Raw genomic sequence first — 22,633 nt, 5'->3', positions numbered from 1 at the left:
CAGGATCGGTTCCAGGCTGAGCGAACTTGAACTACTACTAGTACTAGTAGTAGTACTAGCAGCCCTGGAGTGTCCCGAGGTCCATGGTGGATCCCAAGGTCTTCATGTTCAAGTTGGATCTCTTTCAACTTGAAGATGTAAATACTATTACCTAGGTACTCGGTAACCTTCAAACAAGGTTCAAGGGTAAGGTCTTATTCAAGTTCCAAGGTTGTGACCGCAAAATATATGTTGACTTCGAGTTAGACTGTGCTATTTTCTAGGTATTACTATCTACTATTAGTACTGACCACCAACCTTAATTCGAATGGTAATATCTACTAGTAGTTAGTACTAAGTAGTTAACAGTAGGCAGTAGATACTAGTCGTACTAGTTGCTGGTGGAAAATAAAAGTCAGTGAAGTCTAGCCGGAATTCTTGATTTGATAACTTTTTGGATTCGCGTTTCTAGTATAGAAGGAATGTATAATTATACGTTAAAATATTTGAAAGCAAAGCTCCGACGGGATGTCGTCATCGCTGGCAGCTATATTCCGTAAAAGGTGTCGGGGGTGCGCTAAGGGATATCAAGTACCTGGGTATGGGGGTCATGTCATTGTCATCGGTGCTATCTAATCAAAATCAATATGCGAACAAACAATCTCATCCCTCTGTACGTCATATCGCATTGACCGCAATTTTCCGTAGGGATTTAAACAACCTGTATAGGCAGTATCGTCTGCTTATGAATATCAACGCCCACAGAGAGCTGGATCTGTGTGGTGAGATGTCAGGTGCTCTTCAGAAGCAAGTGGAGTTCTTGTCAGAAGTGAACATGGACATGGAAAGTGAACATGGACATGGAAAGTGATCTGGTCGAGGAGGTACTGAAGATCCTCGAGGAAGTTTGTATAATTTTGGAAGGTATTCGAAAATCACTTGACAAAGATGACAAAAGGCCGATCCAGGTTTCAATTCCGGACCAAGAACAGCGACAACCGCAAAATTTTCTTCATGATACATCAGCGAGAATAGCGTTGGCGCGGAACAAAGAGTCCTCAACAAAGCTAGGTTCACGCGAGAAATGCCCAGAGCTATTGGATGATAGTGAAGCCACCCATGGTTTCCAACTTATTTACGAAGAGTTGAAAAGTTGGGTTGACCGACACTACACTCGCTTGTCATTCACAAGGAACTCCGACGATGCACAATCAAGCCACGATTACACGAATCACCCCCCAGGCCCTTTTAAGTACTGCCCAGATACACTCCACATGATTCATGGGGAAATCTTCGAACGCCTCTTCACTTCCATCCTGGCCCCTTTCATAGTAGGGACGAGTAACGTTTCTTTGGATCACCACATGCGACTGATCGACAAGGAAGTACAACAGCTATGTAAGCCACCGATGCTTTCTGAAAATATCTTTTAAGCTAATATATGGATTCAAATTTGGGAAATAAAGGCCCGGCTCAGGTATGGCAAAACTGGCGGTCCGTCTTGAGCACTGCTATTTCGTCTCACGGAAAGGAAAGCCTAGAAAGAACCCGTGACGGAATTATGCACCGTACCGAAGCAAAGTTTGGACAGATGTCTACGACCGGCTCAAAGGAAAGACAGAAGGAGTTAAGGGAGATCGTTTGGAAGTGTTTAGAGTTTAAGAAAAAACTGGAATGTCAGGGCAACCTTTTCTATTTTTGGTGGAGTCCACCAGGAGCGGCCTTGCGCGAGGAGCGCATGGTCAGTATCACGGAGCAATACCCGACCAACGGGAAGGTTGGACGAACGTTATGGCCCATGTTTTACCGACAACTTCCGGACGAATGGGTTATACTGGCGAAGGAAGTAGTCATTACGAGTCCGGGCCATCAAAGGGAACTGAAATTCCGAAGCTCTCACAGTCCGGAACCCCAGTTGGTTCATGACACATGACACTCCGGAGAATTTGATCAATAAATAATGGATGTGATACGGTACTAGATCAGAGATCGGTGTAATCAATTTGAGTATGTATCTTGATAGTAGCTTAGAAAGTGCATTGGCTCTCAATAATTACCCCCTTAAGAGGAAGTTGCATGTTTCCGAGGAACGTATTCAAACCCCGTCTACAAAACCATCTCCTCCAGCTTCCGTATCCACCTTCATTGCGTCCATTAGGCCACAAACCTCGAAAATCTTCCGAGGCCCTAGACCTTCAGGGATTCCTACAACTCCTTCCGTCATCAGGCGCGTCAGAGCGGATCGAATACCCATATAGGCAGGGGTGATTGAGGCGAAAGAGAAGATCATTATTCTGAATCCCATATCCTCGGCCTCTTTAGTGGTGATCAAAGGGGTAGCTCCATGTTCCACCATGTTGAGGAGCAGGGGCCAGGGGGCCAGGTCTTGAACTGCCTGACGAGCCTGCTCCTTTGAGGTGAACCCCTCGAGAAGGCCAACATCTGCACCAATTTCTCTCGCTGCTTTCAGTCGACGAATGCACTCCTCGTAACCATGTTGTTGAAGAGCATCAGTGCGTGCAATGAGCACAATGTCCGAGTGCAGCCGGTCCTTGGTTATCTTCGCAGCACGGATACGCGTGATGTATTCCTCGAGACTGACCACCTTCTTACCTGCAAGGTGCCCACAGCGCTTATTCTGAATCTGATCCTCAATATGAAATCCAGCGACACCAGCCTGGATATACTCTTGGACGGACTTCGAAACCATTAGGGGGGCCTAGTAGATAATCATGAGCTTTCGAACTAAAACGTGGATTTTGGGATGGGAGAAGAATATCTCTACATACCGCCATAACCGGTGTCCATATCTGCAATCAATGGGGGGGCCAAATGGGTCCAAGTTTGCAATCATCTCGGCATTGGTCTTCATATCATGAAGCTGGGCCAGTCCAAGATCGGCCATCCCAAGACGTGACGCCGTTGTTCCAGCCCCGGTCTACTCGAGAGGTTAATATTTGCGGTCTTGAGACGAGGACTCGAGACGTGTACGAACCATATAGAGACCCTTGAAGCCCAAGTCCATTGCGATTCGAGCAGAAAGACCGTCGTAAACACCCGGACAAACAATCAAATCCTTGGTGTCCTTGAGCATCCGCTGCAACTTAGATGCGGCTGGGATGACATAAAGATTGACAGTAGGCTCCTGGCGATTGCCATTAACCTCATAATATCCATCCTTTTCAACGGTGATAGTGATAGTCATGTTGATGCGAGGAATGATGGCAGGCGGCAATGTGAAACGGAGACTTTGTAGGGGCAGAATTGTTGAGTTGTACAAGGAGAATCTATTACGGGTTCAACATCGGTTATTTATATTTTTTTTGACAAGGGCTTTTGGAACTTGCGAGGACAAGCCGATGACGGGCCTTTCCACCGAGTACGATTAAAGATACTGCATGGTTACAGCTGATGATCATGCATGATCACACAAGATGGCTAAACACGGACGGGCTTGGCATTTTCCAGATGCAACATATCGCCATGCGCCAAGACAGCTTACAGCAGCCGATATGTATCATCGGGACACATTCAATTTGGGAGGCTTGGTGCAATCAGTAACCTTGGAAACAAGACAAGAAATATCCCAGGTGGTGACATAGTGGAGTCTGGATGCATTGCCCTTCTAAGTTTGTACTAGACATCCTTTGGGAGAAGCAATTGCTGATACCGTATTTACCTAATAACGGGACTTGCTTGGCGGTCCTCGGGAGAATATTGTGGAATGTCGATCTCCCGGTAAAAAGGGTTCTCGCAATTTGAGATAGCTTGCCTCATGCAACCGCTAGAATTGGATTCACTTCATGTTCGAATCGCTTGGATATGAATATTAAATGTCCGGACTACTTACATTTGAATGAGGAATGTTTCAAGTTCAATATCGCTTATTCCAATTGCATGGAAACAAATACCTTCATTTGAATTGAAAGAGCTGGGTGTTTGAATCTGAATTCTAGATTCTGAAATGTAAGTTTAGGGAGTGAGTACCTGAGTAGCCTGAAATTCCACCAATCGCATGAATCCAAGAATCGAATAGCTGCAGTATACTGCCTCCAAATTGGCCTTGTTAGTAGACTGGGCGGAAGGTAATGTGGTATAGATACCGGCCACTACCAGCTAGAAAGTGTCCCAATGAGGCATATCTGCTGCGGTCAAGTCTAGGCAGCTGGTACTTCGCAGAATCTGGACAGTCGTACCAATCAATCCAACGACTAGGCCGCGATGACGCCCCGCCGAGAAATGATAACCAGGGACCTTGACGCCGTCGCCCCGATATGTCTATCCACTCTCTATGCAGTGACTAAAGCATGCGCAAATGCAAGAGATAACACACGTTTGTTTCAGTGGCGCGAACAATGCGAAGACAAGGGTTGAAACGACGAGAGCCACTGCCGCCGCGCTATATGTGCACCGGAGATATTCAGATGACAAAACGGAATGACGAATCCACTGCGCCGATCATGCGGAGAATTGTACTTGCATGCATGTATGAAGAAAACATGGGACTAGCGCACATCTTCAATAAAAGACCGAGATGCGAGCAGGAGACGAATAACATGATATGACATGAGACAAAATGTGGACCATGAAGAGTCGAGTGTTGCCCCCGCAAGGCTGAGGGACCAATCGACAATGCTGAAGAATTGCCCCTGGTTCGCCCATCTGTTTCCGTTTTGCGCTAGTTGCTTTCTTGTTGGGAAATCATCGATCTAGTGTTGAAAGATCAGCAGGCAGCAAGAGGCCCGCTCTAGGCGCCCAGTCCGCGCCGCCATCTGGCCCGAAAACAAGAGACGGATGAAGGATGGATACGTTTGATGAGGTGGGAATATAAAATCTGACGAACTTACCCGCTGCGGAATGTACCAGCAGAAGCGAGTGGGGGGACAATAAGCACAGGTTGTCCTACAAGCCCCTCGTGGACATTGTCCGGGATGTCGCACACGCGGTCGACCGAGTCGATATCGGGGGACAGAGAGGAGCGGTGCCAAGCTGCTCGGCATTGCGACCAATTCCCCCCCGAGCCTTGGCACATTAAGAGGGGGGTGATTGGCATCCGGCGGCCCAAATACATGAAGGCTCCGTGGAGTTTTGAGATTCGGGCAAGGCGTGATAGTGGCGGGCCTTCCGCCGCTTATGCAGTAGTATTTCCTGGCATGCAGAAATCCAAGTTCTCCTATCTCCACCCTCCAGGCTCCGGGGGGGTGTATAAGTCCGGCGCAACGACGATACAACCTGTAAATTCGAGACAGCAATCAGAAAAGAGGGGAAGAACAAAAGCCCAGTCCTTGGCCAGCTTTGAGGATACGTCTTGTCTCCCTCAAGGATCGGTTTTTTTTTTCTCTTCATCTTCGTCTATCTCTGTATCTCTGTGCTGTTCATCCTGCCTACCCGCCAGAATCATTCCCGCCAGCGGTACACTTTTCCAGATGTCGTTACCCACGTCAAGCGTAGAACGTGGAAAAAGAGCACCGCCACGAGTGTCCGCTTTTCTCAATGCCGAGATCGACCCTCGTCATGGAGAGATGATATTGTTCGGGTGTTGTCTGTCGTCGGGGCTAGTCGACAGCACCACATATAATGGTGTGGTTTAAGTCCTCGCCAATCCTTGTAGTCAACCCTGCTGATCCATAACAGCGTACAGGACATTTGTGTCGATGCAGACGGGTAAGTTTTCAGCTCATTCTCATCTCATAGGGTAGGCTCGGCTAATGCGAAGTTTTTATAATCCAGGGAACACCATCTTTGTCGGATTGGGAGCCTCTGGCCAAGGGTCACGGGCGTATGGATGGGCTGGGTCGCTCACAGCGATTGGATGTTTTGTCGTGGGTAGTTTTCTGTTTGCACGACTGCATCGCACCTTGGGGGCGCGACGACGCGGCAGTTTGATGCTGTCATTCGCGATTCAAGCGGGCTTGATCATTCTGACAGCTGGACTGGTGCAAGGTGGGGTGGTTTCTAGCGTTCTTGCGGGGGGTGGAAATAGCAATCCGAAGGGGACGCATCTTTGGAATGAAGAGATTCCGATTGTGTTGCTGAGTCTCCAGTCGGCGGGTCAGATTGTGGCGAGTCGCACGTTAGGATTCAACGAGATCCCTACAGTGGTGATCACAAGTCTTCTATGCGATCTTGTGTCGGATCCGAAGCTATTTCTACTGCGGAATGAAAAGCGCGATCGAAGGGTAATTGCTTTTGTGCTCACGCTGGTGGGGGCGATTATTGGCGGATGGATGACGAAGGCGACGCAGCAGATCGTGCCGGTGCTCTGGCTGTCGGGGGGGGCTCAAGCTTGTTCTCGCAGGAGTTTGGGGGTTCTGGACGACGGTTTAGATTAATGGGAGGGGTGCCTAGGCGGGAATATAGTACTAGTACTAGAAAAGGGTGAGATTGAATGTGAATATAGCAGGGAAGAAGCAGAAGAAGAGAGGAGAGGTTGAGGTCTTGGCAGGGGGTCGGGACTCTCAGGTCAGTTCAAGGTGTAATTGATTGACTATTAGTTAGTTAACTAGTCCTTTCTATGCTATCTGCTTAAAATATTCAAGGTCAACCTTGGAATTGCCAATGAATGATAATAACTACCTAGGTAGGCAGTCTTTATTTTAAACTCCATCTATACTAAATACCCGAGTATGCCGCGAGGTTATCATGACCTAAGTATTTATAAAATGTGCACTCCAGGGCTGTAATGCGTGTCGCCATCATAATGCAAGAAGCTTCGACCTCAAGTCAATTCTTTTCTCTCCCTGGTCCTCTTTACCTCCCAAACAGTTCGAATGCACCCCGCGGTCTTTCGGAATGACCCTCGGACTCGGAATGAATGCGGAATCACTACGCGGAATCCCGGCGCTTTCCCCGCAGCCTGACGCTCTCCCGTCTGACTGAAAAGCAAAGGCCGCGGCCGAGATACCTGGTCTGGTCTGGTCTGATCTTATCTACTCCGCTCGAATTGAATTCGATTGAATTCAATCAACATGTCTCCTTCGCTGACCATTATTGGAGTGCAGGGGCGACAGGTTACCGGTACGGAGTCCCGATTCCCCAAAGGGTCTTCAGCCAGTGAAAGCCGATTGCTAATTAATACCTCTGCCGCATATGTACATAGTTCCCACTGGACTCTTCATTCACAATGAGTTCGCACCCTCTACGACCGGTCAAACTCTGGCCGTAGAAAATCCAACCACTGGTGAATCCCTGGGAACAATCTCAGCCGCCGGCCCCGAGGATATCGACCGCGCCGTTCAGTCTGCCAAAGCAGGTTTCGAGACGTGGAAGTCGGTTTCAGGCCCAGCGAAGGCTCGTCTCCTGCTCAAGTTGGCGGACCTCATCGAGCAAGATGTTCAAAATTTAGGATCCCTAGAGGCTGTCGATGCCGGCACTCTCTACACTGACTCTGTTGGCCTCAACATTCCGCAGGCCGTTGGCTGCCTGCGATATTATGCCGGGTGGGCTGACAAGATGGATGGAAAATCACTCGAAATGGATGGTGGCGTCGCATATACCCACCGCGAGCCCATCGGGGTGTGTGCTGCCATTGTCCCCTGGAATGCCCCCCTGTAAGCATCACCTTCTACGATCGATTTCTTATTGTCAACCGCGTAATGCTTACCATTCTCGACTAGTATGATTACTATCTGGAAGCTGGCCCCTGCATTGGCCGCCGGAAATGCCTTGATCATCAAGTCCTCGGAGCTGTCACCACTATATGCCCTACGGCTGGCGGAACTGGTCAAGGAAGCTGGGATTCCGGCCGGTGTGGTCAACATCGTCACCGGCGACGGAGCTTCCGCGGGTCAGGCCCTGTCAGAGCATATGGAGGTTCGGAAGTTGGCTTTCACAGGTAGCTCGGTTGCTGGTCGGAAGATCATGCAAGCGGCCTCGCGGACCAATTTGAAGAAGGTGAGTTTGGAACTTGGGGGCAAAGGCCCTTCGATTGTCTTCGATGACTGTGACTTGGAGAATGCCTTATTGTGGACACGAATCGGTATCACAGCAAACAACGGCCAGATATGTGCGGCAGGATCCCGCATTTATGTCCAGGATGGAATTTACGATCGCTTCATCGAGGCATACAAGCAAGCCGCGGCAAACGCGCCAACGGTGGCCGGTAACCCACTGGACACTGCAACAACGAAGGGTCCTGTGGTCAGCTGCGCCCAGCATCAGAAGGTCATGGATTATATTCGACAGGGAAAGCAGTCCGGCGCGAAACTGCTGTTCGGAGGTGAACAGATTGGAAAGAAGGGGTATTTCGTCCAAAATACCGCCTTTGCCGATGTACCCGACAACGCTACAATCATGCGCGAGGAGATCTTCGGCCCCGTCGCGGTGAGTGCACGTCCCATCCTCGATGCAAACTGATCTGGCCAACTAATCCAATTTTTGGGAACAGAGCATTGCCAAATTCTCCACCGAGGAAGAAGTCGTCGCCAAAGCCAACGACTCCCTTCATGGCCTGAGTGCCGCCATCTTCACCAACGACATCAGCCGAGCCCACAGAGTCGCCAAAGCCATCGAGTCTGGTCAAGTGACTGTCAATGCGTGGGCCATGCTCAGCCCGAATGTCCCATTTGGTGGAGTCAAGGAAAGTGGTTTTGGACGAGATATGGGCGAGGAAGCTCTTGATGGGTGGACGACTGTCAAAGCAGTCAAGTATCATATTTTTCCTCGGCTGTAAATCATAGATTCTTTATTTGTAGTAAATATAAATTCCTTCTCCCAATATCACTGCTTCTACTAGTAACTAGTACATGGTATAGTACCACCTGGGCGCTAAGCCGCTACCAACCTCAACTATCACTAGTACAAGCAGTCACAGGAGCTTGACTCTTCGAAGAATACTATACGCTGTTTTCTATTCCATTCAAAGTGAACAAATTTGGAGGGATCATTCATCATTATCATGATAATTCCTGCTCACTTCAACTTGAAGATTGGTCACATGTCTTACTAGTATGTATGCTCGATATTTATTCCATCTAATTGGAAGGGGCTACCGAAATGGGATGCATTTTGTTGAAAACATTTGTCGGATCGTACTGGGATTTGACCCTCTGTAAGCGTGCAAGATTCTCACCGTAGATATTCGGTACGACAGAGTCACCCGCTGATAAGGTGTTAGTGTTTATGACAAGAAGTGAAAAATAAGGAAATTGGTCTCGGATATAATACTCACGCTCGGCATAGTTGATGTATTGAGGCACATATTCACCGGCCTCGTGCCCCTTGGCTTGCGCATCTAGCTCCGCCTTCCACTTAGCCTGGGCCTCGCGCGCCCACGCCCTGTGCTCCAAATCTTTGCTGGCATCCGTCCATCGAAGAGCAAGTAATCCATTCTGGGTTGAGTTTCGACTGGCGAAGGCAGTAGCAGACAGCGGGACTTCGCAAATCTTGCGCATGTCAATGAATTCCAGAATGATAGCAGAGGCCTTCAAGTCGGGCTCGCTTTTCAACTTAGCCATGAAGTCGTCAAAAATAGACCGCACAAATTTTGGATCCAGTGGTGGCTCGAAGAATATCCCCTTGAATGCTTTGCGGTCCCCATAGGTGGCGGAGGGGTTTTGCAAGGTGTTGACTGTGGCGTATGGAATCATGTCAACAGTATTGAGAACAGGCTCCAAGGCGAGAAATCCAGCGAATTGCGCTTGACCCTCCTCCTTCGTACCATCGTAGAAGCAAATGACAATTACCATCGGTCCAGAACCATCGGGTGCCTGGGCAAAGAAACACATGGCACCGGCGCGAGAGTCTGGCTCTGCCAGAAGGCCATTCAATAGCTGAATCACTTTCTCTAGTTGATGAGGAGGGAAAGCCATGAGGCCCGCATAGACAGGATTAGCTCTCTCATAAGCTTGGTAAGTAAATTCCACAGCCACGCCAAAGTTGTAGCCCGCACCTCGCAGACCCCAGAACAACTCCGGATGTTCGGTCGCAGAAGCCTTGACGAGACTCCCATCCGCAAGGACAACCGACACAGACAACAGATTGTCAATCGTCAAGCCAAGCTGACCCGATAGCCAGCCATACCCTGCACCCAGAGTGAGACCCCCAACGCCGGTATGATTGACAGTGCCTCCGACGGTGACCAGGTTATGAAGAGCGCCCCCATTGTCAACTTCCTTCCACGTCGCACCACCCTGCGCTGTGATAGTGTTGTTCGTGCAATCCACAGTTACCTTGTTCATTCGTGATAGGTCAATAACCAGCCCGCCGTCACTGGAGCTGGTGCCAGCTGTTGAGTGACCACCGCCCTTGACGGCGATATCGATGTCTTCTTCCCGTGCCCAGAGCAGAGCGGCTTGAATATCTATCGGGTCAATTGGTTGAACCACAACTCCCTTGAGCGGGCGAACAGTTAATCCGTCAGTCATTCAAAAATTCTGCCATACATTCTTCGGTGAGTATATTCGCTTACAGCGCGTTTCCTCCCAGTATCCGACCACCGGACCAGACTTTCCTCATACCCATCCGTCCCAGGCGTATAAATGATCGCTGTCGTCAAACGACTACGCAGAGTGTCGATGGCAAAGGTGCTGATGGTCGTCATTGTGATTCGATGCGATATGCAAGGGGTTGAAGAGTGAAGGTTGAGGGGTGGGGTATTCAGGGCTTCTGATGCGCGCTTGCCCAGGTGGGCGGGGTAAACGCAACTCTCACTCGCGAGGTCCGAGTGAATAGTCAAGCGTGAACAGGGCTACTCCAGAGCTAGAATTTCATTTTCGGAACTTGACCTATTGAGAGGCGGTATATATGCATGCTCATAACTAGAATCTTTAGTACTAAGAGGAAGCGATAACAATGAAATATGCCCGGTGCCCTGACCTCCCACTACATAGTATTTCTATCCCATCGGGGTTTCAAAAACAGCTGGCCTCAAAACAATTTCTACTTCCAATCATGAAGCTCAGACTTGAGCGAGTGTGTTTGTCGGCAAACCCCTTCACATGCATGGGTTGAGGACTTTGGCGAACGCAGGTCACGGAACGTTCCGATATTCATTACTAATATTCTTCGTGAGTGAAGCATAATTTTCAGGCGTACAAGGCCAGTCTACTTCCAGGAATAGAATATACTTTGAGTTTATGTGAGATCCGAGGGATACACAGGCAGGGATTAGTTACATTGAGACGGTGTGGTAACCTCCAGGATCAGGTTGGACTGTGAGACTGGCAATCGAATTCAACAAAAGATATATCGCGTATGAGGCGGAGTAAAGTAAATTCAAAATATTCATAGCCTGATTGGTAAATGACGGAGGAGTGGAATTTCTGAGGTGAAATTGTCCACTTTGGGTGAAGAGAGCATGTGTGACCACTGGCCACTGACCACTGACTACTGATCAATAGTGAAGATATCTTCCATTGGCAACACAAGGACTCGCCATGGAAAATTCTAAATAAAGTTATAATGAGTTCTGGTTGTATTGGTAGATTCTGTATAAGAGAGTCCTCTGGACTTGATGCTCTTTCCAGACACTTGAAGCATTCCTCTAAAGTCTCAACTATCGGGTCTCTCAATGATAACCAGTCCCAACTAGGTGCTAGAACCTAAGAGCCGTGGAATGCGAGGTTACTCCACTAGAAGGCATTTGGTAGAACATAGAGAAAGAATTAATGTCGAGTCGGTATTGTAACGCACGCTCTTGCACGGCAGAAAACACCATACAGCGGCACTGGCTGCAGACTTGTCGGGTTCTTTGACATGTAGAGGGTACACATTGATTTAGTATATCGTTTTTGATGGATGAAGCCAAACATTGACGGTTGTTACAGCAAATTCGACTTCATACCAGATCACCATTCTTGCTCGCTAAGGATCAACTATAAACTTATTTCAATGTCTGTTTCGAATACCGTTCAAAAAGCTCGGGATACCAGCGACGCCCAACGTCTGGATGACTCAAAATGCGATTCCGTAAATGGGCTTCACCAAACTAGATACGGTCAGAGAGAATTTCCCTCATTCAAAGACGGACGAACTTACACACGAATATAGAGGGGAAAGAAACTCGCTCGGAACATCAACAGCTCGCTTTTTCCGATCGTCAGATGTCGGGATGCGCTGGACAATATGCGCTGCCGACTCCTCCAGCTGAGATAGTGTCAGATCAAGCCGAACACCCAAGAAGAATGGAATGCTATATCGAGTTTGCGAGGTCGGCGCCTGTATAATTTTAGCCTTGATCAACGAGGCGAAATTGGGCAACTGCTGGGATCTTACGATAACTCGATGGGTGGTGGCTGCGCAAACACCTCCAGTGATGGCTTCAAATCCCTGCTGAATATTCACTACCAGACTTCCTTCGATGGGTGGCACGTCGATCCATTCCCCGTTTTTATTCAAGACCTGAAGCCCACCGGTATTGTCCTGCGAGAGAAAAGTGAATAGCCCGGCAGAATCTTTGTGTGGGCCGACTCCCTGGGAGTCTGGCGCTGATGGAGGATATTTGACAAACTTCAAACGGCTCATTTTGCCCTTGAAGCTATCAAATGTATCCACGGGAAGAGAGAGACATTCTGCCACCAGATGGACAAATTCCTGGGCCAGTCTATCAATCTGGGAGATGTAATTCTCCACTAACTCCTGGGCTCCCGATTTGTTTGGATACTATATCACAGTCATCAGAATTAGATGCAATCACAACGCAAGAGATGTGCATACCTGGTTGGAGCCCTCTAGCCTCTGCCAGAACGGGTGTTGCTCCGTCCACGTTGTCATACCTGGAGTACCAAAGTCGAATTGCTTGGTCGGTCAGCAAGGAAGAATCAATCCGCCGGTCAAATAATATACACCACTTACCTCGCGAAGATCTGTGTTTAATGCCGTGGTTTCCGCGCCAAGACGGGTGTAGCCAAGGAATGAGGCGGAGTGTATCATGTTGCAATTCTCTTTCACCTCTGCCGGAAGATCGAATAGCTGTGGCAATTCGTCATGAGTGTGGCGGATCAAACCCTAGCTCGCCGTCAGTCTCGGAGGCTTGGTATATCTCCTATACCTCATACCTCTAGTCCGGTATTGGTCAAATACAAAAATCCGACGACAAATATCGCGTTTCGAAGTTTATCCAGCTCTTCTTGTCGGGTGGTCTTGTCCTGTAGCCGAGCATAATCAACCTGAGGTACCGAGGAGAAAGAATGTGTCATATTTTCAAGCTTGAATTCATTGAACTTCAGCTCATTAAAATTCAGCGCGGATTCCACGAATAGCTCCGGGTGTGTCAAGGGGATTGCATTTGGGGGGGCCGAAGTTTCTCCCCGAGACGCGGGGGAGAACGATATTACTCAGCCCAATGAAAAATGTCGCAATTCCCATCAATCCAATATCTAGCTGCCCGAGCACTATCGCAGTTCCCTTCAATATTACTACTTTTGCAACGGCCATCTTTTGTCTCGCAGAATCTATAGAATATTTTGATTTCACCTGCTCAGACCTCTTCGGAAATCGAATCCAACTAGTATCATGCTGCACAGCCAGCTTTAACTACTCTCGAGCATACCTAGGTAGGTAGCCTTGTATACCTTTTCCTATGAGATCTTATCAAGCCCTCAACTTGAAGAGTTTCCTGAAAATATATACAGAACACTGCCTTTATCTTGTCACAGGGGCTCAGGAATATCGAATCTACCGAAACTACTAGTAAAAGGAAACCGGGCTTGTGATCCGTGGGGGGCAGTTCGATGGTAGCCTACGTGGGGTTTCTTCACGCCTGAGACACTTGTCTAATTATTCTAGACCGGTAACGAGTGCAGTGGTTGGTTCATTACCTACTCAGTCAGCTCCTCATCGGTTATTCGCTTTGTAGGTACTCAAGACTACTAGTGTTCTAGCCATATTGATCAGGTCCTACTACTAATAGCATTAGTATTGGTAGCCAAGCTCGTTTCGGGTCCATATATATCATGCCTTATCCCTAATTAATATAAACTCTCATAAGACACAAACGTGAATAAACTACTAGTAGTATTATGTCTTGAGTGCATTTCAGAGCATAGCTCCACTATTAATGGCACCGGGGCTGCTGGAACGGCTGAACGAAACACTCGTGCAATTACCACCGAAGAATGATCTCTGGATTGATGGAAATAGTTTCAGCAGAGCACAGCCCCCTTCTCCTTCATATGACCCTGCCAAGTGGTATGCGAGACGGTGAAACCCTTATGGTCTTGGCACTCTTTAAACAAACCGGCCCTCCTACCCTTTCAAGTTTATTCGTGGAAGGACTCCAGCGAGCAAGATCGGCAAAACTTGCATCCTAGCCACTGAAGAAACAGCTCGAACAAATCCACCAACTGCAATTTTATATGCGCGATGCCTGCGTCTCTCCGTGGCGGAAGCGGGGAGAGATGTTCATGCCAAGCTGTGGCGCCCAGCGGGACTAAATACACTATCCCTGCATGCCAGTGGTAGACGCGGCCTCCACAGGGACAACTTGACACAAAATTCGTCAGAGAATCAAACCATTAGACTCGTGCATTAATTCATCTCCACAGTATATTGGATTCGCCAAGATTTCCAATCTGCTGCATGAAATGACCATCCGAGCTAGTAGAGAGCTGTCTTGGTGAAGGGCCCATATGGCTATTTACCAGGTCTATAAAGTCCTAGATATTTCCTTCTATCGTTTTATACCTCTCCATCTTGCAACAACATCTTCAAGCTTTACCATCAAACTGAACCAGTTTTCCCTCGAAAATGGCTCCTTCCAAGCTGATCGCCGCCGTGCTTTGTCTGTCCGGACTCGCGCTTGGAGTACCGACATCAAGCAACAACTTTGAAAAGCGGGCAAGCGTTAACGATGTATGCATTATTTTAATTGCCCCAATTCTATTCTCTCTTTTCTGCAATAGAATCCTGATTAATCAAAATTTTAGGCCGCTACCGGCTATGCCAGCCAGAATGGAGGTACCACTGGTGGCGCTGGTGGTACCACCACTACTGTGTCTTCCTACGCTGCTTTCACTGCAGCCGTCTCTGGAGACGCCAAGAAGGTTGTCGTTGTCAATGGAAAGATCACCCAGACCGCGGATCAGGCTCGTGTAGGCAGCAACACCAGCATCATCGGCAAGGACTCGAATGCTATCCTGGTCGGATTCGGAGTGTAAGTTCGAGGCTGCAATCATTGGGCGAGGTGATATAAACTTACAAATTCCAGACTGGTTAAGTCGGCTTCCAACGTGATCATCCGTAATTTGGGAGTTCAGAAGGTTCTTGCCGACAATGGGGATGCCATTGGCGTTCGTGAGTATATTCATTTATTATCGTTACCAGATCACCTTTTCCATACTGACTTGATGCAGAGTTGTCAAACAATGTTTGGATTGACCACTGCGATGTTTCATCTGACCTGGACCACGACAAAGACTACTATGATGGTCTTATTGATGTAAGAGCCTCAATTAGTTACCTTGATTTATTGGCGAAACACTCACTCTAGCCAGCTTACCCACGCAGCGGACTACGTCACCGTTTCCAACACCTTTATCCATGACCACTGGAAGGCATCTCTGATCGGCCACTCCGACAGCAACAGTGCTGAGGATACCGGACACTTGCGTGTGACCCAGAACAACAACTACTGGTACAACATCAACTCCCGCACCCCTTCTTTCCGCTTTGGTACCGGCCATATCTACAACAGCTACTTCTTGGATGTGAATGATGGAATCAACACTCGTCAGGGTGCCCAGCTGCTTGTCGAGTCGAACGCCTTCTCTGGAAGCAAGAAGCCCTTGTATTCCACTGATGGTGGTTACGCGGTAGCCAATGATAATGACTTTGGCACTGGCGAGAACACTGCCACAGCAGGAACACTCACATCCGTGCCATACAGCTACAGTCTTGTTGGATCTGGCAATGTCAAGAGCGCAGTTGTTGGAACTGCTGGACAGACTCTGTCTTTCTAATTGAAGGATATTATGAGGCTTGGCTGATCATCCATTCTACTCGGCTCGACAGGGTGAACTTGAATAGGTTGGAGGATTTATCTAGTGGGAAATGAAACTTATTTCATGTCTCCAGAAACGCATCACAGGAACCAGATTTTTGTAATCCGTACCCAATTTCAGTATAAAGAAAGCATGCCATGTCACGCTTGACTAGGACTAGAATAAGTTACCGTAGGATACCAGACCGAAAAATCACCCATCACGCCATCATATATAGTCCGAACACCGTAAGCGATCCATTAGATGCAATGCTCCGTTTTTTTGTTCATGTCGTCTGCTCCTTCAAAAATGAATTCAAAGACACTAAATCTTCACTAGGGGCAGGTGTAGGAATTGTAATCTTAGCCGCGTCAAACTCCCACGCTGCTTCGCGCTTGTCACGGTGGCTGCGTAGATAAAACGGCATCAACCACTCCTTAAGTCGACCCTCTAACATACCCATATCACGATTTCGATCCCACATACGATGAGATTCTTTGAAAGCTTGTTCGATGGTTCCGCGGCGCATACTCTCATACGCATCAAATACCTCGGGCAGTGGTTCCGATCGATAACGGACTAGAATACGAGCAAAGAGAATTGCATCGTCTAGTGCGTAGGCGGCGGACTCGTCTCTAGGAGGCATCTGGGGAGGAAATGTTAATACTTGAACAGAAAAAAACGATTAGAATAGACCATACCGCATGTGCTGCATCGCCAAGCAAAATCACACGATTTGTGCACCATCTGCCACCTGGTGGTACTTGATGAACAGGGTAAAGCATCCAGTCTGCATCACTGTTGACTATCTCCCGAATGCAAGGTATAGCAGTTTTGGCGAAACGATTTTGAACCTCCCGACGAAGCGCACACTTTATCCTATTTCGCGTTGCCCAGTCTTGCCCGGGCTCGATCCGATAATAGCTCAAGTCATCTTGGCTAAATTGCACAGTCGCGGCAGCGAAGATTTGCTCACGGTCGCGATCGCAGTAGCTGGTCAACATCGAGCCTTGTCGTGAAATATTGAGGGCCGATGAGCGGAAATGCATGGGTGAAGAAATACTGTCTGATGGTACGGTAGCCTGCAGAAACGATATACCAGTATATTCAGATGGGGTATCTGGATCGACCCAGCATGTGCGAACCGCAGAGTGAACTCCATCGCAGCCGATCACCAAATCGCCGACAGCCTTGGATCCATCTTTGAAATGAACAACGGCGTTACTCTCGGTTTCTTCGCCTCCGACCACCTTTTTGCCGAATATCAATTCGATGTTAGGGGATCGTTCCGCCAATGTCAGCATCGCCATTGAGAGCACAATGCGCATCACCCGGCGACCTTTGAATCCTCCATAACCATTTCCATGATGGTCGACAAAGCTAATTGAACCGATTGAGCGGCCAGATCGTATAGAGTATAGTGAAATAGCATCGACCTCTGCTCCCCCCTCAGAGCCCATGCGGTCCAGCTCCTCGAGAATCCCAAGCTGGGCAAGGTGACGTTGCGCGACGGGTGTCAGGTTAATCGCTCCCCCGGATGTGGATAAGATATCATGTCGCTCGTAAATTTTTATTCTGAGGTCGGGCACATAGGGAGAAAGTTCGTGGGAGAGCGCGAGGGCACAAGCGATTCCTGCAATGCCTGCGCCGACTATAATGATATCTCGGGGCAAGTGAATGGTATCCATCGCAAGACAAAAGCGGGAAATCGCCGCCAGTCGTAGATTCCTGAGCCACTCTCTTGAGAACACAAAATGATCTGGGCTAATTGGGGAATGTCAGCTTGAAATCAAGATCCACTTCGATTACTCGGCTGACACGGGCTTTGCAAGGGATTTAGCGCCGTTGTTGAAAATTCTTCTGCAGGAAAAGGTCGAAGACTTCCGCGACCAATGATCGACGTTGGTATAACTAGTAAATAAATGAACCATCATGTCCGGAAGGATTCTAGGTTCCCTCGGCCGGGTTAGGCGATCCTTCGGCATTTTCCCAGATAAGAAGGGTACGTAGCCATGGAACCGTTGTGGAGCTCTCCGAATGGATAATTCTATAGGGTGCGGGTTCTCATGTTTCTTGTGTTTCTCCGCAAATATGAGTGACAGTCAGAAATAAATAAGCAAAGAAAGTGATGAATCACAAACCATTGCCATCAGACCGCCAATTCGCCTCGTCCAGACCCTGGGGCATGACGGGCTAGGGCGTCGATGGTAATGGTTTGAATTTTGGTGGCGACTCTCTTGACAGAAGCGGAAGCCTCGAAAAGGAACAAAGAAACAAAAGGACCTGAAGGAAGACTTCCGAGTTGCCGAATTTTCTGGGTCATCATTAGGTTGCACTAATGCAGCCAGCACCTTGCTGGATAGCTGTTCCGAGGCTTGCCACCCCTGGAGGTGCATTTAATCCGTACTAATGACTGACCAACTAACGTCCTCGGTCCGTAACCTGCCGCAGCGTGAATATTCAGTTCCCCGTCCCGCTAGTTCCGCTTATTTGCCCCCAACAAAAGGGGCAAACTCCTGCGATGTGAATTGATTAATGGGGTAGTGGGTGGTGATTATTGAACACGGACTGATACTGTATGTGTGTCAATCGCTCAGATCGGATAAGGCTCTTCTTATACAAGCAAGTAACACGAATCTCAATGAGTAGAGCGCCAAATTTGACCGACCGTTCCTTTTTTTTTCCTTTCTTTTTGCTTGCTAAAAAAAGCTGACGAATGGTCGGTCGGATCACAAAATGTACCAGCAATCATGAGAAGCAAGAAAAAGAATGAAGATTTATGGAGCTCATATTTTCTTCATTTGTATTCGGTACAAGGTCGATTATTAGTTAGTATGCTAATTCCGGGTTCGTGCAGCTTGAATCAAGGAAGAATGAAATTTCTTCTTTTCCATTCGCCCGGTGACCAAACAAGGTGGATCTGATTATACTAGGCAGATGCATGCACCCGGAGCTCTTTTCCTGATGATGTCTAGCCCAATACTAGCCCTGGAGAGAGGGTACTACTACTAACACCGCCGTTTGATATAAAATGTAGCCTGCCGTGCAACACGCTCACTCTCCGGCCCCACAGGCTTTAGGCGAAGGGTTTGCGGGCCGTTGGGGCACAGACGATCCGAGGCTCCAAAAGTGCATCTGGGCAATGCAGGCACAAACAGCACAAATTCTAGTGTCCATTTATCGTTAGCGCGAGTGGCCTGCTTAATAATAGGCAGAGATTCTTGACAGACCGGATACTGGTCTGCAATCCGTCTCATATTATCCATGGATCCTACTCCCTCGGCTAGAAAGCCCGTCACAATTTGACTTACAAACAGGCCAAATGTCCAACTCAAAACGACTTATCCGGACGGCTCCCATATAACATGCTTCATCCTCTTTTCAGATACGACTCGAAGAATATTCCACTTCCATCTCGTGAGCAGGATCAAGCTATGAGATCACTGGGAGTCATCAATGCTTGTCAAAATGTTCAGAGAGTCAGGCCTTTTCCATACTGTCGGAGGTCTGCCAGGAGATGGAAGCCAGACACCCGTGGACGGAAGTGATCATGGGCAGATGGAAGAGAGAGAGGAATAAGGTGAAACTATCCATGGATATAGCGAAGGCGCAGCCTTGGATGCCTGAGGCAGTGGATGCTAGGCATCCTTTATCACCGCATACGCGCCGTCTCCGAGTCCGAGTCCCCCTCCCGACCCGATTCGGGCGAAAGGGGCCCCGAAATCTCGATCGCAGCGATCACAGCTCCATATATAACTGGTCACCCTTTGTTGATTGGTTAGGAGAAGCCTTTGTCGCCCGTGACCCCCGCAAATCACAACATGGCTGAAAGTACAAGGAAGCTGGCCACTCTCATACATATATTTGGTTGCGGTACGATTTTCCAGCTAATGAACAGCTAGTATGCTTAGAGCTACGCTGGGGCCGAATCACGGCAGAAGGATATTCAGTGGGAACCTTGGAACATGACCATAATGGAGGCCTCTTCGAACACGCAACGGAAATATCGTTTAGAAGCTCCGAGTCGCTGACTCGGACACGATCAAACCCCACTGATGATTCCAACCCTCAGGGCACCTCCAGGGTTGTGAACCAAGCTACTAGTACTAATAATATTGGCCGAGAGGAACAAATATATCTGAACTCTTCAAATTCCAGAGATGTCCCGTTAAATGGCTCGAGTCATGCAATCTTCAAGAACGGACCTCGTGACTGGAAAGAGAACCACAGAACCTGAAGCCATGTATCTTCGAGGTTCTATTCTCAACGCTTCACGGTGATCTAGTATCTCGATCCTTTTTGCCGTTGACCGGCTGAATTTTCAGTGCCTCCGAGTCGGGCTTCCTTGAAGGTTACGACCAATCTGACCATGTACCCAACCTTGGAAAGACTCGGAGAAGAAAAGTTCACATATTGCATGGTCCAAGACATGGACGATATAATCGAGAAAAGGGAAATTTCTATCGATCAGCCAGCTTTGGTTGTGGCTCTGCAGACTAAGCATCATCGATTGGTGCAAAGTGCGGTGTCTATTGCGATTTGAGATCAACTTTGTCCAGGGGAGAAAAAAAAAGAGATGAAAATATATTAAATTCGTCAATTTGAGACGCATAACCTCATGTTATCGTCACAAATATCATCACGCTCAGGAATTAAGATTCATACGGGACTGAAGAAGAATTGTTTGTCCAAAGTATCCTCCGTTATGCCAAAGTCTCCTGGTGGCATGAGATGCGCCACTCCCCGTCTGATGCTTGACTCCATGTCGTCGATGAGGTGGCGTTGTATTGTTTGTGTCCCCTAACGGCGTGAACCTTACAGGTCACGACACCAGCCATGAGATCAATGATGATAGTTCGCACTTCATCCAGTTGATATCCGTCGAACCGGTGGAAAGGTGGTTTCAAAGCATCTTTGAACCCCTCCTCGTCCTCAAGTGTAATGATACCCTTCTTCGGGAACATCAAATTGGCGTCTTCATTGCATAGCTTTCGAACGGCCGGGGCGGGGTCGGCCGAGGTAAGCGCCGTCCAGAGCGCACGCTCCTTGTTGTAAAGATCCTCGCGGATTCGGTCGTGGATCCCTGGCATTTTGACGACGGGAAATGAGGGGGTAGTGAGAGAGAGAGAGAAAGAGAGGCAGTGTGTTTGTGTGTGCGTGTGCTCTACTACTAGTAGTATATAGATAACCGGGAAATCTATAGTCGTTAGTGGATGAAGCGATATGATTTTACTAGCCGTGCGAACAAGAATACTCACCGTATGAAACAGACGAGATGCCACCGTGAGTGCAGTTGATTTTCTTCTCGTTCTCCCCTCTGTGAGAGGGGTCGGACGATGATTTTAATGAATACTAAGCAAGTTTCCCAGGGTTGGCATGCCACGGCGTCGCGATAGATTAAAATGACGTCAGGGGATGACGTTGGGGTGAATCCGCTGATCAGCGCCCTGTCAAAGTTGTCTGGATTTATTTATGGAGTCTGGAGTACGGAGTACATATTCGACCGTTGGACTGTCAGACCAAGCCGTGACATGCGTCATGCCCCACGCCAATCACCACGGTGCCACGGTGGCTTGAGCCCGCGCGTCATCGGATGAAGGTTGTGCTGTTGGGGCAAACCAACTTGAATGACCAGATCCTACCGTTAGAGTGAATTTTGGGTCGGGCCTGAATATCATCGAGAAAATGCGAATGGGATCAAATAAAAGTATTGTACTGGCTCAAGTTCAACGGGTATCTCTAGGGCCTGGAACTTGAAACCATTGACATTATTCAAGTTAGTGTTGAGGCTGCGGGTGCCCCAGGCAGAGCCTTAACTAATCACCTCTCTCAGTATCTCCTCTCCGCTAGTAATAGGAAACATACGGATCTGTGGCTCGGGGTGGAAATATGAAGTTGTTTATTACTCCTATTCAACTAATCTGAATTTCTACAGAGAGCAAGCTGTTCAAACTACTAGTAATACCTTCCGGTTCTCGCTACGGTCTGTGGCCTCGTATTTCGAAGGATTAAACTCAAGTCTTGAATATTCCCTGAACATATTCTGTTCTCTTATTTGCTGAACTCACAATTAGGCGTTCTTTCCGAGTCCAGATTGTGCTGATCGAACCCGATCGACGTTCTAGTGTTATCGGTTACTTAAAAAATTAGCGGTAGTCGTGGAGACGTTCTCACCAATAAATGGGGTGGTTGTGAGAAGTCGTAATTCTCGATGCTAATAGATATGATTGCCAGTGGGGGAGGGCCGAAACTTGGAGGCTATTCTCCGTACTCCGTACTACTGCAAGAGCCTCTACGCCCCGTGGTCTTCGAGTTTTAGTCAAGGGTGACTGTCTATTCATGGGTGACTTTTTAGCTCATGCTTTAGTAAAATTACATTATCTTCAGGTCACACGATTCAATTAAGCTCCTTGGCGCCAAAATGATAGCTTGGTCCGCCCAGTATATACTAGTACTAGTATTACTAGTAAATAGCATTCTGTCTGTATATAAAGGATGTAGCGCCCAAGGTAGTTAGCGAGCCCTGGAGGTTCGATTTTCCGAAAGGTTCTTTTTCTCCAATAGGTCAATGTCGAAGATACTAGTACTGAAAAAGGTGCCGCAGGAGTGCCATTCCCCTGGAAATTTCGTCATGAAAATTGGGAGCAAATATGCACAATCACAGATCTCGAAATCAGTGTTTTTAGCAAACAGTCGAGCTGCCTACCCATTGCAGATTCCCTGTGGGTCATCGCGTT

General features: G+C 48.2%; 9 protein-coding genes across 9 annotated transcripts; 4 read left to right on the top strand and 5 right to left on the bottom strand.

Moving 5' to 3' along the window:
* Nucleotides 1-833: 833 nt before the first annotated feature.
* Nucleotides 834-1,912, top strand: N7533_008237 (uncharacterized protein; the record flags this gene model as incomplete). The annotated part of the gene is made up of 2 exons (XM_057104887.1): nucleotides 834-1,377; nucleotides 1,446-1,912. 2 exons carry the CDS (start codon nucleotides 834-836, stop codon nucleotides 1,910-1,912), a joined length of 1,011 nt encoding a protein of 336 aa, XP_056959844.1.
* A 162-nt stretch (nucleotides 1,913-2,074) lies between these two features.
* N7533_008236 (isocitrate lyase/PEP mutase family protein) lies at nucleotides 2,075-3,184 on the bottom strand (the record flags this gene model as incomplete). The annotated part of the gene is made up of 3 exons (XM_057104886.1): nucleotides 2,075-2,677; nucleotides 2,726-2,917; nucleotides 2,975-3,184. The coding sequence occupies 3 exons, from the start codon at nucleotides 3,182-3,184 to the stop codon at nucleotides 2,075-2,077; spliced, it is 1,005 nt and encodes a 334-aa protein (XP_056959843.1).
* Nucleotides 3,185-5,633: 2,449 nt separating this feature from the next.
* N7533_008235 (YoaK family protein) lies at nucleotides 5,634-6,311 on the top strand (the record flags this gene model as incomplete). Its single annotated transcript, XM_057104885.1, has 2 exons — nucleotides 5,634-5,643; nucleotides 5,710-6,311. The coding sequence occupies 2 exons, from the start codon at nucleotides 5,634-5,636 to the stop codon at nucleotides 6,309-6,311; spliced, it is 612 nt and encodes a 203-aa protein (XP_056959842.1).
* Nucleotides 6,312-6,947: 636 nt separating this feature from the next.
* N7533_008234 (putative aldehyde dehydrogenase) lies at nucleotides 6,948-8,650 on the top strand (the record flags this gene model as incomplete). The annotated part of the gene is made up of 4 exons (XM_057104884.1): nucleotides 6,948-6,996; nucleotides 7,079-7,529; nucleotides 7,596-8,301; nucleotides 8,366-8,650. 4 exons carry the CDS (start codon nucleotides 6,948-6,950, stop codon nucleotides 8,648-8,650), a joined length of 1,491 nt encoding a protein of 496 aa, XP_056959841.1.
* Nucleotides 8,651-8,951: 301 nt separating this feature from the next.
* On the bottom strand, nucleotides 8,952-10,519 carry N7533_008233 (FAD-binding oxidoreductase; the record flags this gene model as incomplete). The annotated part of the gene is made up of 3 exons (XM_057104883.1): nucleotides 8,952-9,079; nucleotides 9,149-10,310; nucleotides 10,388-10,519. The coding sequence occupies 3 exons, from the start codon at nucleotides 10,517-10,519 to the stop codon at nucleotides 8,952-8,954; spliced, it is 1,422 nt and encodes a 473-aa protein (XP_056959840.1).
* Nucleotides 10,520-11,800: 1,281 nt separating this feature from the next.
* N7533_008232 (isopenicillin N synthase family dioxygenase) lies at nucleotides 11,801-13,115 on the bottom strand (the record flags this gene model as incomplete). Its single annotated transcript, XM_057104882.1, has 6 exons — nucleotides 11,801-11,905; nucleotides 11,956-12,135; nucleotides 12,193-12,579; nucleotides 12,634-12,714; nucleotides 12,772-12,924; nucleotides 12,975-13,115. 6 exons carry the CDS (start codon nucleotides 13,113-13,115, stop codon nucleotides 11,801-11,803), a joined length of 1,047 nt encoding a protein of 348 aa, XP_056959839.1.
* Nucleotides 13,116-14,664: 1,549 nt separating this feature from the next.
* Nucleotides 14,665-15,875, top strand: N7533_008231 (pectate lyase family protein; the record flags this gene model as incomplete). Its single annotated transcript, XM_057104881.1, has 5 exons — nucleotides 14,665-14,769; nucleotides 14,844-15,070; nucleotides 15,125-15,210; nucleotides 15,270-15,355; nucleotides 15,411-15,875. The coding sequence occupies 5 exons, from the start codon at nucleotides 14,665-14,667 to the stop codon at nucleotides 15,873-15,875; spliced, it is 969 nt and encodes a 322-aa protein (XP_056959838.1).
* A 307-nt stretch (nucleotides 15,876-16,182) lies between these two features.
* N7533_008230 (FAD-dependent oxidoreductase) lies at nucleotides 16,183-17,584 on the bottom strand (the record flags this gene model as incomplete). The annotated part of the gene is made up of 2 exons (XM_057104880.1): nucleotides 16,183-16,542; nucleotides 16,598-17,584. The coding sequence occupies 2 exons, from the start codon at nucleotides 17,582-17,584 to the stop codon at nucleotides 16,183-16,185; spliced, it is 1,347 nt and encodes a 448-aa protein (XP_056959837.1).
* A 3,015-nt stretch (nucleotides 17,585-20,599) lies between these two features.
* On the bottom strand, nucleotides 20,600-20,986 carry N7533_008229 (nuclear transport factor 2 family protein; the record flags this gene model as incomplete). The annotated part of the gene is made up of 1 exon (XM_057104879.1): nucleotides 20,600-20,986. One exon carries the CDS (start codon nucleotides 20,984-20,986, stop codon nucleotides 20,600-20,602), a length of 387 nt encoding a protein of 128 aa, XP_056959836.1.
* Between the last annotated feature and the right edge of the window lie 1,647 nt (nucleotides 20,987-22,633).

This window comes from Penicillium manginii (assembly GCF_028828005.1).
Source record: "Penicillium manginii strain IBT 31320 chromosome Unknown utg000005l:1.0-5665137.0:1.0-5668048.0, whole genome shotgun sequence".
In the NCBI taxonomy this organism is placed as follows: domain Eukaryota; kingdom Fungi; phylum Ascomycota; class Eurotiomycetes; order Eurotiales; family Aspergillaceae; genus Penicillium; species Penicillium manginii.
The sequence above is the reverse complement of the archived record's forward strand: the minus strand, read 5'-3'. Positions and strand labels throughout refer to the sequence as shown.